Source organism: Gouania willdenowi, chromosome 16 (genome assembly GCF_900634775.1).
Source record: "Gouania willdenowi chromosome 16, fGouWil2.1, whole genome shotgun sequence".
Lineage (NCBI taxonomy): Eukaryota > Metazoa > Chordata > Actinopteri > Blenniiformes > Gobiesocidae > Gouania > Gouania willdenowi.
This window is the reverse complement of record NC_041059.1, coordinates 14,334,126-14,353,293: the sequence shown is the minus strand read 5'-3', so window position 1 is coordinate 14,353,293 and position 19,168 is coordinate 14,334,126. Positions and strand designations below refer to the sequence as shown.

The window sequence follows — 19,168 nt, the reverse complement described above, 5'->3', positions numbered from 1 at the left end:
ATCATAAATCACTTGTACTCACAGACATTATTGTCACATGGCACCTATTCCCTGCTCCAGAGAATTTAACACTCATTAACCTGATATAGTTGTTTTTGGTAAGATTTTAGATTAGTCTGTGAAATGCCTGCAAACTCGAGGAGAACATGTAAATTCCTCACAAAGACCACTCCATGTTCAGTCCTGTTGATGTTATTGACATCACTGGTCATTACTAAGAAATGTCCACCATTGTTTCAATAAGACCTGGATTTAAACACAAAATAAATATCCTTTAGATGGAAGAAGTCTTTTTGACCATCAGGACACCATTAACCACAACCCTGTTGCTGAACTCTGGACTTTTCGTGCATGTGTTATGTAATCCAATTACATACTTTTTTGGACTCTAGAACAAAAGGAAGAGGCAAGGTGGTAAATTTCTCAGATAATTTTCATAATCAGATAAGATGAAAAGCTGCGACATGCTACAACCTAGGAAACAGAACGTGCATGTTCTGCTTATTCAAGACGAGGCTTCTTCACTTGTCATCCTGTAGCATTTGTTGTTTAGTGAAAGTTAATAATAGCAATACGCATCAGTGAGTCATTAACTCAACTAAAGTTGCCTTTGAGGCAAAATATCACCATTGTTTGAGAGGAAATTACGTTTAGATTCTTGCATTTGACAAACCTCAACAAAGTTGTTTTTTACGTATCAGGATCTTAAGAGTGTTACATTTAAGATGTTTCAGACAAAAAGACAAATAATTTTGTCCCTGCTGGAATGAAGAGTAATACACAAAATATAAATGTGTTAAGAATATATTAAAAACAATTTAAAAAAAAAAATCTGTTCATGCAAATTTTATTTACAGCATGTACACTGGGTATGTGTATATATTTTGAATGACCAAGCTATTTGTCCTAATGCTGTTGGTTCAAGCCACCGGTAAACTTAGCTTATAAAAAAAAAAAATATATAATTTTCCCTGAGGTAGACGTAATAATAAAAAAAAATAAGTGCAAAAATACATTTGATCAGGTGCTTATTTTTCTTCTTCTTTGTATCAACAATTAACTCGTTCAAACATCTCCTGTACCATCTTAATCCTGTACAAAGTCATTTCTTCACATTAGGACGGCATTTAGTTGTTCTCCATCTCTATGAGCTGCTTTCAAGAAGCTCAGGTTTTCGGACACTTTTGAGGGCGACGAAGCACAACATCCACCGGTCCTAGAGGAAGTGTCCTGATCAACGTCCAGGCTTCCAGACGTCTCATCCCCACCATGCTTACACCCTGAATCTCCACAATCTCATCACCAATAAACACTTCGTTGGTTGGACCTCCTAAAGGGTTTAATAAGAGGGAAGTTTAAAATATTAGCTGAGATTTCAAGGTCAGTCCTGGAACACAAATAAACTGAAAAATGCCATAAACCATTATATGCCGTGTGTGCATTCTGTACTCATCAGCTATTTATTTATCTTATTAGAAAAATGTGACAATGTTCAATGAACTCCCCTATTCTGCCACCAAACATTACTTTACTCATGTTCTGTATTTCAGGTCAATCTTTAAAGTCAAGGTAACTTTTGTCATAGCCTTTCAGTGAATTCAGTTTGTACGTAGACAACACAAATGGTAAACATATGACAAAAAGTGGCAGCAGGGACAAAAGTCAAGAATGAAACCCTCATCAATCAAAATACGAATTCAAAAAGTCTAAAAATTCAAAATGTTTAAGAATGACTAAAGAAATTTAAAAAAACTGTCAGGTAAAAAAAAAAAACCCAAACAACAAAAAAATTAAGCTGAGATGGAACTCTGTAAACAGTAAATACAGTAAATTATGCAGATAAAAGTAAAACAAAACCTACCGTAAATATAGTCAATTAAAACACAATAAGATTTTCTGGAGGAAAAAATATTAGATAAAATTTGCATAATTATGAATTGAATAGGAAATAATATAAAAAATGTAGAAAATAAAACCAAGTATGCACTAATCATTATATGGTAATGATAATAAAATAGTTTTTGTATGGATTGGTTGGTGCATTTTATATCTGAAGCTGAAATTCACAATGCAATGAATGTGAGACATGCTTCAGAAACTTTGTATTGTGTAGACATTTGTCATGCTTTTTATACACACCCACTATGCTTAATAAATAAACATTTGATTTTTATTTAAAGAAAAAAAAAAAAAAAAAAACATCCAGTATAGTATGTGAGGTGTGAGTTTGTGTTTTGAAGTTACATTACAATTGTGTCCCTCATTATACAACAGCACACTTTCTTGTGGGTCTTTTTATATGAATATTTCAATCTAAACAAAGTAAAGTTCCATGTCTCACCCATGAAGATCTTCTGCACTGTGAGGGGTTGGTTTCCCCCACTAGAGTCTGCCCCTCCCTCCAGGCTGAAGCCCAAATGTCTGCTGTTCTTCTGCAGCTGAACGCGCACACACTGACCTGAAACCACAGACATGTTTCATTCAGAATACTTCCCTCTTGGGTCAGTGGAAAAACATCACCGCCCACCTGTATCAGACTGCATCTGTTTTGGCTCCTTCAGATTTCCTTTACACTCTCTTTTAAACAGACTGGGAACATCATCTCGTCTGAGAACTACCACTCCCATCTCCCGCGCCTTTGCCCTTCTCAGGACCCGGTGAGCCTCCCAGTGGGCGCTGCCTTGCAGTGCACTGCCGTTTATAGATAAAACCTGGTCCCCTGCCTTTATGGAGCCCTCCTGAGCTGCAACACCTGAGTGAAACACTTTATGGACCTGAGGGGAAGTGGACAAGATGCAATCTAGGAAACTAAGATAACAAAAGCCTTGAAATAATCATCTCAAACAAAAACAGTGAATGATATTTCCTCACAGTGATTGGCTTGTTCTGGTCCACACCTCCGGCAATGCTGAAGCCTAGTCCTACGCCCACCTCCTTATGGAGAACCACCACCATGATATCATCGGAGTCCTGCAATAGAAACATTGGAATGTGAAAATCTTTGTAACTGTAGACAGCAGGAAGTCTTTATGCCTGTGTTTTCAACAACTGTCAGGGATATTTCTACTCTTATGTTGGGTCACCATGGACATGGGTCGTAACAGCTTCTAAGAGTGCAAGAGGTCAGTTTTGACCTGTTGGAAAAGTCAGTGGATGTCTTTGTGTGAAAAAACTACATAAAAATATATTGTTTTCCCAACAAGGCTTTTGCATTTTTTTAATGCTTTTTTGCCACACTTCAGCTTTCTTTGTTGGGGTATTTAAACCCGTAGGGTTTCACGTGTGGCAATAATCATATTCTGTCAAATAATTCTGCTATATGGAGAAAACCTGATTTGTGGAACTTTCAAAAAACTATGTTGATGAGAATTTTTACTGAATAAATGTTCATACAAAGTGCATTTGTCACAACCTTAACTTTCTATTTATTGTTAAGTGTTATCGAACTGTTGCAGTCTTTTGACAGCTATAATTGTTCAACTGAATTAAACTAGATAGGAACAAAACGCAAACAAGCTCAGAATTACAAAAGAAAAACTATTCCTAACAAAAATTGCACTGAAAAACAAATACATTAGAACAAATGTTTGTCTATTTCGTGGCTTCAATGTTAATTTAGAACGGTCGTGAGAGTGACAAGATAAGTAATTCAAGTCATAACAATACCAGGTAAGTCATTTTAGCTGACTAAAGTTTACGAAAAACATTTGAATTTGTTTCGAATACAAGAATAACTAAACTAAAAATAAAGACTGTTACAACTATAAAAAGTCAACATTTTTGTCAGAAGACTAAAACTAGGACTAGATCAATATTTGTTGGTAAATGTACCTGCAGGGAGTTGTCACCCAGAGTCCTGACGTCCTCCAGAAGTCGTTCCAGCTCCTCTGAAGGTATCATAGAGACGCTTGACAGAGTGGAGATATCTGAAGAAATTGAGACTGAACGTCGGCTGGACGATTGCCACTCATCGTTGTCATCCTCTGTGTCAGTTTCAAGTTCGGTAAAGCTGCACAAATCTGCGAGACTACAGACGGGAAAGTATAGCTTTGAGGGTCAGATTCACCTCCATCTTTATCAAACTATTATGAACAATACTCACCTAAGACTGAAGCTTTTGCGATCTGAGTTGCTGATGCTACTAGTGATAGTAACTGAAGATTCTCCAGAGTCCGAGTCAGATAAAGAATCCTCATCTTTCTGAGTGCTTTCATCGTCATCATCAAAATCCTCTTCATTATAACTCCAGCTCCTGTAGTCTGGGTTCAGGCCAGTCACCCAGGCCTCCAGGTCCAACAGCTGTTTCCTCCCTTTGGTGTAGGTGCTTTTGGCAGCTGGAGGCTGCGGTTCAGGGAGGCCGCTGAGGGAGGAGGTGGCAGGTCGCTGAGTCAGAGCTGAAGTGTCTGGACTGGGAGTTGTGAAGACAAAAGTGTGTTTGTTTTCACTTTTGGCACTGGGAGTGTTTTGTGTTGGTTTTGCAGAAAGTGGCAGAAAGGGCGAATTGTCAGGAGTGTTGGTTGGAGTCTTGTCCTCATCGCTGACTGGTGAAGTCACTTCAGTAGGTGACAGAGATGATGTATCGCTGGCAGTCAGATTTCTCATGCGTACTTCATCTGAGCTTGAGACTTTGTAGAAATCTGTCTCATCTATGAATAACTGCTGTTGGCCTCTTTGCGCTCTGTCATTTACAGATACTTCTAATACACTTTTCGGTATAATATGTTTATTTGAATAATCAGAAGTTTTGTCCTTTCCATCATCTGAAAAAATACTTCCTCTTGTGCTTTTCTTCTCTAAATTTAGCCCAACATCGTCTACAGATAAAGACCTTCCTGTTCTTATGACTTTCTCTTTACAACTTGCCCTCTCTTCAGTTTTTGATTCTTCCCACTTTCTCAGTCCACCTCCACCCTTTGTGGATTCACTCATCCTATTGTAGCTGCTGGTTAGTTGTGTTGGCACTGAAAGGGTTCTCCTGTGTAACGGTACTTGCTTGGCTTCCAGTCCGTGAGCTCTTTGTGTCAGAGCCTCAAACTGACTGATCTTATTCCTCACACTGGCTGAAGATGCAACAGCCACCTTATCTGGAAACGTTCTTCTCTCGGTTGCTCTCTGGAGGGTTTTAGGAGAACTTGTGTCAAACACCATCTCATCAGTATTCATCAATTCTGTTTTATCCTTCGTTCTATCACATTTCGCTTTTTCCTCTGTTTTAAACCGTTCACATCTGTCTTTAAACATCTCTATTTTTCCAGGATCTTCACTCGTTTCATCTCCAGTGCTTCTTGTATGTTCCATCTTACTTTCACTTGCTCGCCTCTCAGTTAACCTGGTTGAATCTTTGTAAAACCCTGATGGGTAGTCAACAGGTTTTTGGGTTGCAGTGATTCCCTCTGAAGCTCTTGCAGCTCTGATCTGAGCTGCTACAGTATTCTTGCTCCTGTCTCTATCCAGGGATTTTGTACCTGATTCAATTAATCCTTTCCTCCTAGTAACACTGCCTCCATTTGAAAACCTGCCCCAGGTCTGTCCTTGCCACTGAGATCCAGGTGATCTTTCTCTGGTTATGCTTGGCCGAGGGGAGAGTGATGTCTCTGAGGCTGAAGTGTTCCTGTCTTTTTCTGTCCACGATAATGACATGCTGCTTCTCAAAGGACTGTTGTATCCTGTTGAGAAGCGCCGAGGAAAAGTTCCTCCTGCAGTATAACCTCCCACCCTCTGCATTGGAGCAGTCTGGGAATCTGTGGCTGTTTCAGGGACAGAGAAACCTTCTTCTTTTCCTAAACCAGCAGAACCATAAAGCTTCTCTATTCGCTGAAGGATGCTCCTACCACCCTGGGGCCCTAATGAGTTGGCTGACTCTGAAAACCTAGAACTGGTTCCAGGCTGGGTCTTCAAACTTGGTTGAAGAGAATGTAATGAACTCTGTCTTTCTAAAGTGTGGCTCGTGTAGCCATACGTGCCTCCTTGAGCTCTAGTTCTGTTGTTTGACAAATGTGGAGCACTTCTTCTCAGGGGCAAAAACCTATTCGCTGTGGTATTAAAATCTGGACTTCTTTGTCCCATATTCCAATCGACACTCATGCTTCTACTGGATAAGGTGCCTCCCTTCCATTCCGTTCTGCCTCTGTCTGTAAAAACAGTGCTTTTACCCAAATCAGCAGCAGCTTCTGGTGTCTCTTTTCTGCCGTTCTGGTTGTATTGGACTGTCATTTTATGTCCTGACATGTCTTCACTTTGACCTCTGACACTACCATGGCCTCTGGTGTCGCCTCTAAAGACGGTGCTCTTTGTTTGATCTCTGTTTGTCACATGTCTCTCTGTTTCTCCTGCCTCCTCAGGTGTCTCCCTCTCTCTGGCACTTGACCTGCGAGTGAGACTATACAAGGGGGAGTTGGCTGAGCGTACAGTGAAGCAAGCCACTGTCCTCTGTGTGTTGTACTCACTCACTGCAGCAGGGTACAAAGAAAAGTCCATTGTCTGTTTGCATCGACCGAGTTGATGACTTTCTGGGCAATGTCAAATTTTTAAAAAATTAAGAATGGAAAAAAGAAAAGGTGATCCAAGGCTTTTAGGTTGTGCAGTGGAAGCAGTTCATTTTGATCCCTCAGCTCTCAAATTTTATACACACGAGACAGTACACAGTCACATAGGAGTCCTTCATTCAAATGTTTGATGTTCTGGTTTGGTTTTGCTATGTCATCACTCCAATGCGTCCTGTCCTTCTGTTCTTCAGCCTGACGTCAATGAAATTCTCCCATTGCCTGCCAAACATTTAAAATGTAACGGTAGAATTAATGTTTTAGACATTTCCATTTCATACAGGTGCCTCAACCTTTAAAAGCCTTGATCAGAAAGGCACAATACGCTAGAAATGTGCAACAAATTGATGTAGAAAATAATAAGATAACAATAAATTAAAGAGAAACCAAACATTTAACGCGTAACAAAGGATAGGGCTGTAAGGACTTCCTTGCCTACCAAGCATTCCCATTACGTTGACTGAAACTGAACAGCAGGTTCCAGATAAAGCTCTCTGTTGTACACACGTATCATAAGCTCTGTTTACACAACCAACATACCCAGGACTGCCTGTCAGCACCAACTAAACCCGAACCTAAACAGGAAAAACAGCAATCCATCCTACAAGAAACAGAATCCATTAAGATGCCATCATCAGTCTCAGTGCCGGATGTATCACTCTCATACAAAGTTTGAGGCATTGAAATATCACAGGAAATGGACAAAGAGTTTTGATTTACACACAAAATGCAGAAGGAGAGGCAGCAACGTTGATTGATGATGATTCATGAAGGATGCAAAAAAGCGAGCATTATTACTAGAAAAAAACTAAACTAAACTAAACAAAACAAAAACAAATAGGGGACGCCTTTCATTTCCAGTTTACAGTATGTCACTTGAGACGTACATGGTACTTTCCAGAGCAAACCAGCCTCAGTGTCATTTTACTGAAACACCTGTTTTGCCGGGTCACTGTGTTACTAAGAAATCATTGTCGTGGTCATTAAACACCATTACAGCAACAAAGAAACACACACTCTGACGTCTGGCTAAACAGCACACGTGTACACTATACACTTTCTTTTCCGCTTCCACCTTCACAAACTGATTCCCCTTACCTTCTGTGCTCGTGTCAGGCCATCGTGTTGATACACAGGACAACATTGTGCATAACATCCGCTCATAACTCGCCCTACTCTGCGGGTGGTTCTCCTTGTCTTTCCATCAGCTTTGCATGATGGACTGCGTACAGTGACGCAAACCTGCCACACTGGTTTATCCTCTAGTCCTCCCTCTCTCTCTCTCTAGTTCTATCTCTCTCTGTCTTTCTCTCCTCCCCCTCATTGTTTTCTTCCTCTTTTCCTCTCTTCTCACAGGGTAGCATTCCAGACTACAGTTCCATGTGTCACCCACTAAAAAATCTTGACACAAACACACCTAGCAAACACTTTAAGCTCATTCATCCCATGGCATTATCAGCATCTAGTAGCTCTGAGGGAGAGAATGTGTACCTTGGTAAATGAAACAAACAATGCGTAGAAGAGTAGCTCATAAATCAAAGATCACACCTTCTAAGGCTAAATCTGAGTCCAATAATCTGTCATGAGCAGGTATCAAGATACATAATCACTGTGGAACATGATTAATTGGGACCAGAGGCCACAAAGAGACGGAAATACCAGCAGAAACGAATAAAGTGGAAGTTCCTCTCATCTTATCACAAAAGTATAATGTTTCAAAGATATGAAGGACTATGTTGGCTGAAGAAAGAACATATCTGAACATGAAACATTTTTTGACACAAGAATAAGAGATATGAGGCACCAATTGTAACGTTGCACATGCTAAAATAAACAGCAACTTTTTGCAACATTTAGCAACAAACCATGTTTAAAAAAACTTAAGTGAATTTTTATGTTACTTTTGACCATATTAACAGCAATATTTTTTAAATGTATGATATTTCTTTGGTACTTCCAATAAATTAGCATATTAGCTAAATATTTAGTTTCACCAATGACATTTCGATTTACCATTTAACATTTCAATTTCGATTTAACATTTAACATTTAGATTTAATATTTAACATTTAGATTTAACATTTAGATTTAACATTTAGATTTAGAATTTAGATTTAGATCTAAAGTTTAATATTTTTATTTAACATTTAGATTTAGATTGAAAATTTTGTTTTAATATTGACATGATATTTTTACGAGAACAAAAATATCACAAATTCCCCAAATATTGCTGTATATCTGGTCAAAAGTAACATTAAAAAATTCACATACGTGTTTCAAACGTGGTTTGTTGCTAAATGTTGCAAAAACGTGCTGTTTATTTTAGCATGCACACTTTAGAATTGGCGCCCCATAGATGCTTGTGTGAAAACATCACTTTAAAAGCAGCAATGAGACACAGATTAACAGAATCAAAGTTCTCTGTGTAAATGCTATGCACATCACTGTCATACTGGTGGAGGTAAGGTACATATGTAGCCAGAGCTGCCATAGCTAGTCATATTGAAACTTGAAGTAAGTAAGGAAACTTTATTTATAGAGTGCATTTCACAGGTAAAAACCACAAAGTACTGTACAGACATGTCAGTATCATCCCGTCTGAAGAAAACATGAAAAAACAGTCACAAATAACATGGGAGACAAGAATGGGAGAACTGTGAACACACTACATTAACTATAACTCATTATTACATTTATATTCATAAACTTAACACCAATCAATGCCTCTGCACAGTTTACCATCTGGCTCACTCACTTTTTACACACTGCAATTTTTTTTTGTGACAAACATCATTTACTTACTAATTGAAAGCAAGGAAACGTAGAGATTACTCACAGTTATTTAAACTTAGTGATGAGGCTGATCTTCTCTCCGCTGTCTATGCCACACACACCTGTAGTTTGAGCTGACTTCCTGTTAAAACAGAGGAAATTGTGGTTAGACATGCTGCTGCACTAAATAACAAATGTCTCTTTGCTTTGTGGATAGAATAGATACTTTACTGTTCTCCAAGTTGCAAAGCAGCTCAAGACAAGTAGGCAATCAATTTAAAAAAAAATGATGAATAACATTTTTAGAAAAATTAGTCATTCATTGATTCAGTCACAAATGTTAAGATCTCACGCCTCTGATTGGTGCTAGGACGTGTAAACAGACTCTGGGGCTGGACTTGGAGGGTTAGTTTGGGTAACAGACAAAGGATCTTAGTGTCTCTGCAGGGTTGAAACAAACAGTAACTACACAGACTGGCTGCTGCTTTACTGTGGCGTGAGAAATGATAGCTCATAAGTTTTTTATTTATTTATTTATTTATTCAGTTCATTTCCGACATGGTTGCATTCACAGAAATTTAATCAGTAGCCATAGTGAACAGAAATATTAACATGATTAATGGAACATTGAGGGATTTATAATGAGAGTTTAGGGCTGGAAATCAGAGGAACTGTCTGTTGTTTGTTCACGTAAAAGGTCCTTCATTGTGAGATGGTGTACTGGTGTAATTGGTGAGCATTCTAGCTGATGACCTTTAGCAGGGGGGTTAAATTAATTTAAATACGGAGCATTTTAATCTCAACTGAGCTGCAGAATTTAGGCTGGAAAACAAATAATTTTAATATTATGGTGACTTGTTTGCACTTCCGTGTGTCAAACAAGGTACTAACAAAATCCAAGCAATAAGTGACAGACAGAAGTCCTTCTAGAATGTTTACATTAAATTTCCTGGATTTTATTTCTAAATGTATTTAAAATTTCTATTAAATTTGGTGAAATTTTGCGGAATTATTTGAAAAAAATTGAACGTTTTTGAAAAAAATAAAATAAAAAAAAAAATTTCAACAATTTGGAAATAAATAAATAAATAAATAAATAACTGGGGTCAGTCATCACTTACAATCATCACCAGTTGAATCTCAACACCACTGACGTCATCATAACGTCACTCCTGGGGCGTAGCAGCCACGTGACGACCCCGGAAGTCAACAAACCCGGTGGCGGAATGTCACAACAAGAGGCGCTTGTTTTCACTCTGTTTCTGCTTTTGTTCTAACTTTACAACGTTATTTTGATGAAAACAGCCACAGGATGCGCATCGACTCTTTTCTGTCTAGCATTAACGTAGTGCTTGTCATGGCCTACGGGAGTCTGGTGAGTTAGTTTGTTTCTCTCTTTTCAAACTTTCTACTGGAGGATTATAATCTATCGACCCTCACGTGATAATGACTGAGTTCTGTGGCTTTTTACTGAACAGGCTGGTGTTACAATAACATCTGTCTTTAAAGTGGATCATCCTCAAACTTTCTTAGATTAAAACTTGTGTTAAAATATAACTAACATTGGATATTGTTTATATAAACTATTTATTAGGTAAACTTGCTTGGTGTTTTGGTGTGGCCATTTTCCATTTAGAAACAAAAACCCAATAAAGGTTTAATGTTGGCTTCATAATAAGGAATTCCTGATATTTATCAGGGAATCTTTCTGTATGGAATATCCCCCACACCATAAGAACCATGCTTGACCTGAAAAAGGCAACACCCTCCACAATAAACTCTATGCAATGACTGTAAACAGGGTTTTTAGTAGTAAAAACGTTTTTAAATTAAACCAATCATTTAAAGAAAAGCTACTTCACATTAAAGTAAAAATTGTAAACACCTCTAGCTGCTGCAACAGAAAGTAGTTTCAATCTGCATATGAAAACATAGGGCTAGGCAATATATCGAGATTCAAGATATATCGAGTTTTCTATATTTATTTTTATTTTTACTCGTTTTGATTTATACAATTACACAGTACAAATCACATCATACAAGTATTTCATGTTATTTGTAGAGTACAGTTAAATACTGTCCTTTACAATTTTTCAATATTTCTGAGATATTTATTTTGTAGCTTATTTTGTATTAAAATAGTCGTCTTAGGAGTCGCTGCTTTCATTATTTCTCAGAACAGCATAAAAAGCTCAGTTTGATGGATTACTGAGTGCTTTCTAACCCAGACCTTCCCCTAAACAAGCCACACTACAGAACTCACTCACACGTGCTGTCCCATAGAGGACAAAAAGCCAAAAGTGGCATTTATTGTGCAGCTGTTTGTTAATAAATGTGCCTGTGTGGCATTTTTTATGAGCAAATTTAACCCAGAATTGTTTTTCTGGTAAGATTTTATTGATTTATATTGTATATCGCCATTTTGAGAAAAAAATATGGAGCTATGTTTTGATCCATATTGCCCAGCCCGATGAAAACATGGATCACTGTTGAAGTACAGAATATACTGTTCAAGGAGGGGATGTATTATTAAACCATAAAAATGTCTATTGGTATACCACATGAGTAGCTGATGTCTCCTGGTTTAGAAAAAGAAAAATATTGTGGATGTTTCTCTCCGGTAGATATTTGTTTTGCTGTTCATTTTTGTCAAAAGACAAATTATGCGCCTTGCCATGAAGTCTCGGAGAGGACCGCACGTAACCATCGGCCACAACGCTCCTAAGGTCAGCGAAGTATGAGATGAAAGTGCTCAACTTCCTTTGATATTGGTCTCACACTGACCGTTTTATTTTTTGATTGTGTTGCAGGAACTGAAACAAGAGATTGAAACCAAACTGTGTCTGGTTCAGAAAATCCACTTTGAGCCTCGACTGCTTTCCTCAGACGACGATCGATTAAAGCAGAGAGAACCAGCGTTAGGTTAGAGATGCACACACGTACACAAACAGGCCTCCATGTCCCAGTTTGCTAATAAAACGTGTGCTTTTCAGGTTCTTTAGACTACCTGTACCGGATGAAAGCTCTGGATGCCATCAGAGACACTGGTGAATGTTTAATCCCTTTTCACCATAATTCAGTGTCTCCTTTCCTGTTCCTTCTTCATCTTTTCCTCCTCCTGTCAGATCTCCCTTTCCGTGATCTGGGTGGGACGTCCACTGCCGTGACTGGAAAAAGGTTTCGGACTTGGCTTCTGCAGCTACGGAATTCCCAGGGCATGTTCGGAGACAGCAAAAGCTCTGTGATAGATACGGTGTTGGACGGGTACAATAAAGCGCGCCACGGGTCAGAGGTTAGCATTTCAACTGGTAAACCTTCAGTAATTCAGCACAAAATGTCAATATTATGTCATATATATACACATTAGTTACGTGTCCTGTTCTACACTGATCAGCGATCAAGGCTTGAGGCACAAATTTCAAAATCATGGCCCGCAGGCCAAGTTCGGCCCACCAGAGCATATAGTCCGGCCCACAGGAAGATTTTGTTTAAAGTAAAACATTCTGCAAGAACATGACTTTTTTGTAAATTATCATATAATTTATAGATACAATATTTAAAATATGATAGAGATTGCGGTACTACATTATTTACATTAATAGTAAATCGCAATTTTTTTTCAAAAACCTGGACATTTTTTACATTATCCCCGTTCTGGTGCAAATTTCCCGAAAATTTGTTGCAAAGTCAAATATTTTATTTTTTTTACCAATGATTTATCCTTCAGGATTTTTTTTTAAATTTGTGCTTTTTCCTTCACAAAAAATACACTTTTTAGGGGGGGTTCGGCCCACTTGAGGTCAAACTGGGTCCTGTGTGGCCCTTGAACTAAGATTAGTGTGACACCTCTGGGTAGGGGCTCGATTACTCATCAATAAAAAAAAATCATGCAGAATTTTAGGAATTGTTTTCACATCTAAAATTATTGGATTTGAAAAAAATGTTTCATTGAGATTTAGTTGTATTTGTGGCAATTTTGTGCAAAAACTTGACAATAAAGTGAAATAAAATAATTTTGATAAAAACATTTAACTAAAAAGATGCAGCTTCACCTGCTTTAACAAGCAGATCACGTTCAGGTCCACAGTAATATAACATTATTATTATTATTATTATGGAATGTGACTATTAGATGATAATAATATTCTAATATCAGAACCAACTTTGCTCAGGCGGCTTTTTTTGACATTGGTCATTTCAGCGACAGTAGTTTGTTGCTCTCTGGACTAAAACAATGAAACCTCTTCCATAGAGGACTTAAGTTAAAATAAGTCAGAATTTCGAACACAATAAACAAATTATTTGGCTTCACTGGAAACTCTTCTGCACATTGTTTTGTTGTGATTTTTTTATTTGATGGTTAGATTTTCATTCAATCGAAGTTAATTTTATAGCATCTTTCGTACAAATTCAATTGTAGATCAAAGTGCTTCACGGAAATTTGCTAACATTATTGACAAAAGTAAAATATATATATATATATATATATATATATATATATAGGTTAGAGACTAATGACACAGTAATTTCACAGTAAGTCAGATAAACACAAAGCAGAGAAGGGTACAATTTTTAAAATATAAAATGTTAAAATTAGCATAAAAACATTAAAAGAACCCTAAAAAAAACTTTTTAATTTTACTCTTTGGCACAGTAGAAAAAAAAAGTAGTACCAGAGGATCTGACTGGGTTCATAAACTACTGTTAGGTAGTGTGGAGTGAAGCCGTGTAGTGCTTTATAAACTTGTAAAATCATTTGAAAACTAACAGGCAACCAGTGCAATGATTTTAAAATAGGAGTAGGAGTTAGTAGTTAGTAACATTAGGGGCTGAACAGTCAGAAATTGAGGAGAAAATGCATACATTAGCAGAAAATGCCATTTTGGGACGTATCTGTTAAATGCAATGTCTATAATCTGATTTTTTTTTTTTTTTTTGTGCAATTAGCTCAAAATTATTAGATGGATAGAGGAATGTAAGTGTTTGTACTTATTGGGATGGATTCACTAAGATCTGAAATAAATGGTGGTAAACCAGGTGCGTCCCTGTTTGCTCACCTGCTGTGGGGAATTCACTAAGATTGCTGCACCTAAAGGAGCGCATATAGACGCGGTTGAGACCGCCCTATTTAAAAGAACATTTAGCTTGGTCAACGTGGAGAGGTGAGTGCACAGAAACAGTAAATGACATTTGAAGAAGTTCAGTTGGAGGATGGTGGACTTCTCTGTCTGCTGCACAAACATTTAATAATGTGGAAAACTAAATAAAATAAAAATGTTAGGTTTTTTATTTTGTTTTTTAATAAACAACAATTTTAAAACCTGGGGATATTTTTTTTCCCTAATTTAATGTGGTTGCCCCGCCAGGTCCTGTAAATTTGCTCTGATCAGTTCATGGAAAACAGGCAGATTTGGACAGAAACCGTCCTATTTATCGGTTGATGCCATTGATATGAGTTAATGCAGCAACAGTCTGTCAATCAGTCAATTAGCACCATTTGAAGATGATCTACTGAGCATCATCCAGCAGGTCTGACCTCATGTGTAGCGCTTTGTCACGCATACACTCATATGTGAACATTGTGCAATCACTGTATAAATTACGCAGCTGATTCTGGCCTGATGCTTCTGCCATCAACGCGACACGAGAGTTTGACGGTCAAAACATGGAAAGAAAAACACAGGATCTCATTGGAGCGACATCCATATAGCTCCGTGCACAGCGACCTTCTGTGATTCCACAAGCGCTGCCGCGGGTGTCCAGCTTTTTCTCTCCCTCTCACACGCTTTTTACTCTGCATTTTCTTATTCAGTGGCTGTTAACATAGACTATTGTTTTATTTAAATTATTTTATTCTACTAAAAAGGTTAAGTGGGGCATTGTTTTCCATCTCCGCTGTGTTTTGTGTCGACATTTAGTGCAGCTGATCTGTGTGTGAGTTTGCACCTGCCTGTAGGTCGTACTATTTTCGGTGCATAAAATAGTCACCGCAAACAGTTCCAGGTTTGATGAATTGCATTGTGCCCACTGCATTAATTTATTTGCATTTCCTCCTCCCATATTTTTGCTCTCGTGAGATTAGGCCTATTTTACATATTCATCAGACGTAAACGTGCCAAATGGATTGTGGGCGCATTGTGATGCGCAGAAGATGTGCAGCAATGCTTCCCTGGGGTTTGTACCCCTTATTAGTGCGTGGAGTGACGTTTGCACGTTTTAATACCCCTAAACCTTTAGTGAACCCACCCCATTATATATTGATGTCTTTCTAAATCTGTTGTCTCTTTTCTACTCTGATTCTGTCCTCTAGGCTTTTGGTGAATCAGAGTTTGTTAAATACCAGAGGGCTTTGGCTGAGCTGGTCTCCCTGTGAGTAAACAAAACCTTGGCTCTGGCTGCACCGTTACTGTTTAATGCTAATCTTCAACAAGGAATGTTAATTATGCAGTGGAAACAGTCTGTTTCTCCCTCTGTGCTGTTTCAGTGTGAAGTCTGGCAGTAGCAGCAGCATTGGCAGCACCGTCAGCCAGCACCACCAGTCAGCAGCCAAAGACCTGACCTGCACCCCCGAGCCTGAGGCCGTCCTCTCTTCCTCATCCTCCTCTTCATCCCCGACCCGAACAGCCTACCTCCCGTCTACAGTACAGCAGCGCAGCAAGAGGCCCAGACACATCCTGGAGCTGAAGAACTTCAAAGACAACTACAACACTCTGGACAGCACACTGTGAGCAGCAGTTCAGAGGAAAAGTTCAGAACAACATAATCCCTCCAGTATTTATGGTTCCTGTTCGTTAAACGACAGACAAATGCAAACTCACATGTGCCGTTCAGGTTACAGCAGTGTGCACAACAAACTACTGTTACAGTGCTTTTTTCTTTTTTTTACCCAAGTGCTACTTATTACTGTCATGTATTACTCCTTGTATAGTTCAAATTTACGTGCCTATAGTGGCTAATGCCGATTTGACCAAAGCAACCAGAGCACCGTAGCTATGCAACGTATTAAGACAATCAGTATTTATTGCACAGTGTACAGGCCTAAGCAGGCATGCTGTAATAAACCAACTACATTCTAAAGCTTATTTTAGCATTGCGTGTGTTGGCAGCTGCTTCACAATGTTTACATTTGTTATTTTTTTGCAGCATTGATGGATTTTTTCAATCCTAAAGCAACTGATTTATGGAGGCCATTCTTGTGACTAATTAAGTGCTTTTTTTGGATTTATTCAGGTATAACAGCGCAATGTAACCTTAAACAATGTTTTAGATTAAATATGTACTAAAGGTTATGTGTTGTTACAGGGGAGAGGTGGTGAATTTGTGTTTAAAACTGCCCACGGATGCCTTTTAATGAGTGAAAAGTTAAATTATTTGTTGCCTTAGAACAATTCAAATAAAACTTTGACATGTCGCACAAGGCTGCCTGGAAAAAAGTATGTTTACAACTGTTATTAGTCCAACTCTGTTGACAATAAACTATAAAATTACATTAAAACAGGGGCGACTGATAACAAAAACCTATAAGAGGGGTGTCAAACTCATTTTTACTCTTACGGAGTAGTTCGGTCTCAAGTGAACCACAGATTTTATGCGGAAATATGAGTAATTTCAACTTTATTCTGTCCTAGTTTGCACTTTTATGTAAACATAAAATACAAAATATTTAAGAAACCAACAATATCCAAGCAATAAGTGACAGATATTAGTCCCAATAGGGTCTTTATTTTAAATTTCCTAGATTTGTGACCAGATTGTATTTAAAGAAAGAAAATGTTATGCAATAGTTTGGGTAAAAATAAAAGATTGAGTTTTTTTTCAACAGTTTAACATTAAAAATGACAACCATCATGTGCAGGGCTTTAAATTAACTTTTTAGATCACCAGCCAGGATGGCTAGTAGCTCCTTAAAGTTACCAGCCAACCAGATTTTCCTCTAGCGAAATTAAACTACATTATGAGACACAAAATAGATTTAATCATTCATGTTTCCTTAAATAGTTTATATTTTAGTTTATTGCAAAGATACATTAAAATGGTAAAAAAAACATAAACATTTATTTTAAAAACAATGTCTAAAAGGTGCAATATGGAACTTTAGCCGTGTTGGAGAAGTGAACCTCTTATAAAGTAAATTCTCATCACTTAAACAAACTTAACTCAGATGAAAATTTGATTCCTGGAACACTTAAGTTAGAAAGAAGTAATCAGTACTAAGAATTACATGCACTGTAGAGAAAAAATGTTTTACTAACATGCATGCTTAATGTAAACAAATCCCACTCCCCACAAACTGTATGGGGCACATTTTAAAGGTGAACAAATGGTCAAAGACCAGCCACTCACGACCCGACATCCATTTATTATTAAAACTCCACAATTTCTTCTTCTTTTCAGATCCTCTATCATCATTTTCCCCCGTGTCGGCAGCAGCCTTCCTATTTAGCGGTTCAGGTTTTTCAACACCCGATACATTTATCCACATATTTGTTTTCCTAACTAATTTTACAACTTCATTTCAGCTCTTATTGTTTGTTTTGCGCCATTCTGTTTGCCTTCTGATACCAAACCATACCAATCAAGCTAACGTAAGCACGTAGCCAATTGTTGTATGACATGTCACAACATAGTGTTTATGGGAAATGTAGGATTATGTAACACATGATACTTAGATTATTAAGCAAAGTAAAGTAATAGCAAAATAAGTATAATTTCAGACTATTAAATCAATAGACTAAGTACAACTCAAGGAGAGAGGAGCAGAAACTGAAGAAACAGACAAATGGCTTTTAAAGCTACCATGTATTATGTTAAACAGAAAAAAGACATTTAAATACATAAAACATTATTTTTGGATGGCCATTCAGTGCATTTGTACAGTGTCAAGTAGAACTATAAAGAATATTACGTTTCTGAGAACCCTGTTCTAAATCAAAATATACAACACTTAGAAAACAAATTATTCAAGATTACAATACTAATAAAGAAAAGTCAAATAATAATTCCTTGAATTCTGATGTTCAACTGTCCAATTCCTTCACAGACAAATGAACAGTTCATTGACCCAGGCAGGGATTTAGAGTCCAGAGGAAGGTCGTGTGCATGTGTGAGAGCAAGAGTTCATGTGCTACAAGATCCTCCTACCGCCAGGATTAAGCATGAGATGAGGTTCCTCTCTGTGAGTTACAGGTTCTCCTGGATACAGTGGGCGACATACCTTTCCATAGCTCACCATCAATGACCTGGTCTGTGCAAAGAACAGGACCATGAAATACAAATATTTATCTGTGTCAACAATTCCTTACATAATACAGGTTGTATTATAAATAAATTATATTCTATTTATTAGTCAAATTTTGTACAATTTATTTAATGATTCTCAGATTATCAAATTATTAGCAATACGATTAACTATATCATTTAATCATCTAAATGCTTATAATCAATATAAATATTAAAATAGCAGCTTGCGTTTAAAGTGCAACGTGCATTGGAACCATTAATCACAATGCTTTGCTAACACCACACCACAACATAGCTTAATGATAACTCTGATCCACATTGAACATGATTACTAATATAGTTATTGATTAAATTCCATTGACAACATGATTGAAAGGAAAATGAGAAGGTTGGCATAAACAGGTGATCACTACAGGACATGCTGATACCAACGCTAAGCAATGACTCACCACTTTGCTCCGTTTCACATATTGAGTGGCTTGATAGCGGTGGTCGGTGTTTAGATCACTTTTCATGGTTTGTCACAACAGTTTTATCATTAACTGAAGTTTACCTACCTGGAGCAACAACGTCCAAAGCGTATCTCGCGTGTGTCCGCCACTTCCGGGTAGTAC

The 19,168-nt window shown here is 37.7% G+C and overlaps 2 protein-coding genes across 5 annotated transcripts; one reads left to right on the top strand and one right to left on the bottom strand.

The window, feature by feature from the left end:
- Positions 1 to 831: 831 nt before the first annotated feature.
- On the bottom strand, positions 832 to 19,148 carry LOC114477713 (uncharacterized). Of its 3 annotated transcripts, none has more exons than XM_028470207.1 (9): positions 19,004 to 19,148; positions 18,456 to 18,558; positions 9,379 to 9,456; positions 4,103 to 6,764; positions 3,832 to 4,027; positions 2,872 to 2,970; positions 2,528 to 2,774; positions 2,342 to 2,458; positions 832 to 1,330 (listed from the first exon to the last, which is right to left on the bottom strand). In XM_028470207.1, exons 4-9 carry the CDS (start codon positions 6,475 to 6,477, stop codon positions 1,167 to 1,169), a joined length of 3,198 nt encoding a protein of 1,065 aa, XP_028326008.1. In that variant the 5' UTR covers positions 6,478 to 6,764; positions 9,379 to 9,456; positions 18,456 to 18,558; positions 19,004 to 19,148; the 3' UTR covers positions 832 to 1,166. The 3 variants fall into 3 exon arrangements, with proteins under 3 accessions (XP_028326008.1, XP_028326009.1, XP_028326007.1); XM_028470208.1 differs by having other exon boundaries at positions 19,112 to 19,140; XM_028470206.1 differs by lacking the exons at positions 9,379 to 9,456; positions 18,456 to 18,558; positions 19,004 to 19,148 and adding an exon at positions 7,641 to 7,783.
- Positions 10,519 to 16,650, top strand: ltap1 (lipid transport auxiliary protein 1). Of its 2 annotated transcripts, none has more exons than XM_028470212.1 (7): positions 10,519 to 10,689; positions 11,939 to 12,040; positions 12,125 to 12,236; positions 12,308 to 12,361; positions 12,440 to 12,606; positions 15,625 to 15,683; positions 15,772 to 16,650. In XM_028470212.1, exons 1-7 carry the CDS (start codon positions 10,627 to 10,629, stop codon positions 16,040 to 16,042), a joined length of 828 nt encoding a protein of 275 aa, XP_028326013.1. In that variant the 5' UTR covers positions 10,519 to 10,626; the 3' UTR covers positions 16,043 to 16,650. The 2 variants fall into 2 exon arrangements, with proteins under 2 accessions (XP_028326013.1, XP_028326014.1); XM_028470213.1 differs by having other exon boundaries at positions 15,799 to 16,644.
- Positions 19,149 to 19,168: the final 20 nt, after the last annotated feature.

What these genes read in the sequence shown, in the direction of transcription:
- LOC114477713 (XM_028470207.1), bottom strand. Translation starts at nt 6,477, where the DNA reads ATGGACTTTTCTTTGTACCCTGCTGCAGTGAGTGAGTACAACACACAG. An exon ending in TGGGTGACAACTCCCTGCAG is followed by an intron (nt 2,971 to 3,831) that starts GTACATTTACCA and finishes TTTCTATTGCAG; the next exon opens with GACTCCGATGATATCATGGT. An exon ending in ACAGATGCAGTCTGATACAG is followed by an intron (nt 2,459 to 2,527) that starts GTGGGCGGTGAT and finishes CTGTGGTTTCAG; the next exon opens with GTCAGTGTGTGCGCGTTCAG.
- ltap1 (XM_028470212.1), top strand. Translation starts at nt 10,627, where the DNA reads ATGCGCATCGACTCTTTTCTGTCTAGCATTAACGTAGTGCTTGTCATG. An exon ending in TCATGGCCTACGGGAGTCTG is followed by an intron (nt 10,690 to 11,938) that starts GTGAGTTAGTTT and finishes TCTCTCCGGTAG; the next exon opens with ATATTTGTTTTGCTGTTCAT. An exon ending in GCAGAGAGAACCAGCGTTAG is followed by an intron (nt 12,237 to 12,307) that starts GTTAGAGATGCA and finishes TGTGCTTTTCAG; the next exon opens with GTTCTTTAGACTACCTGTAC.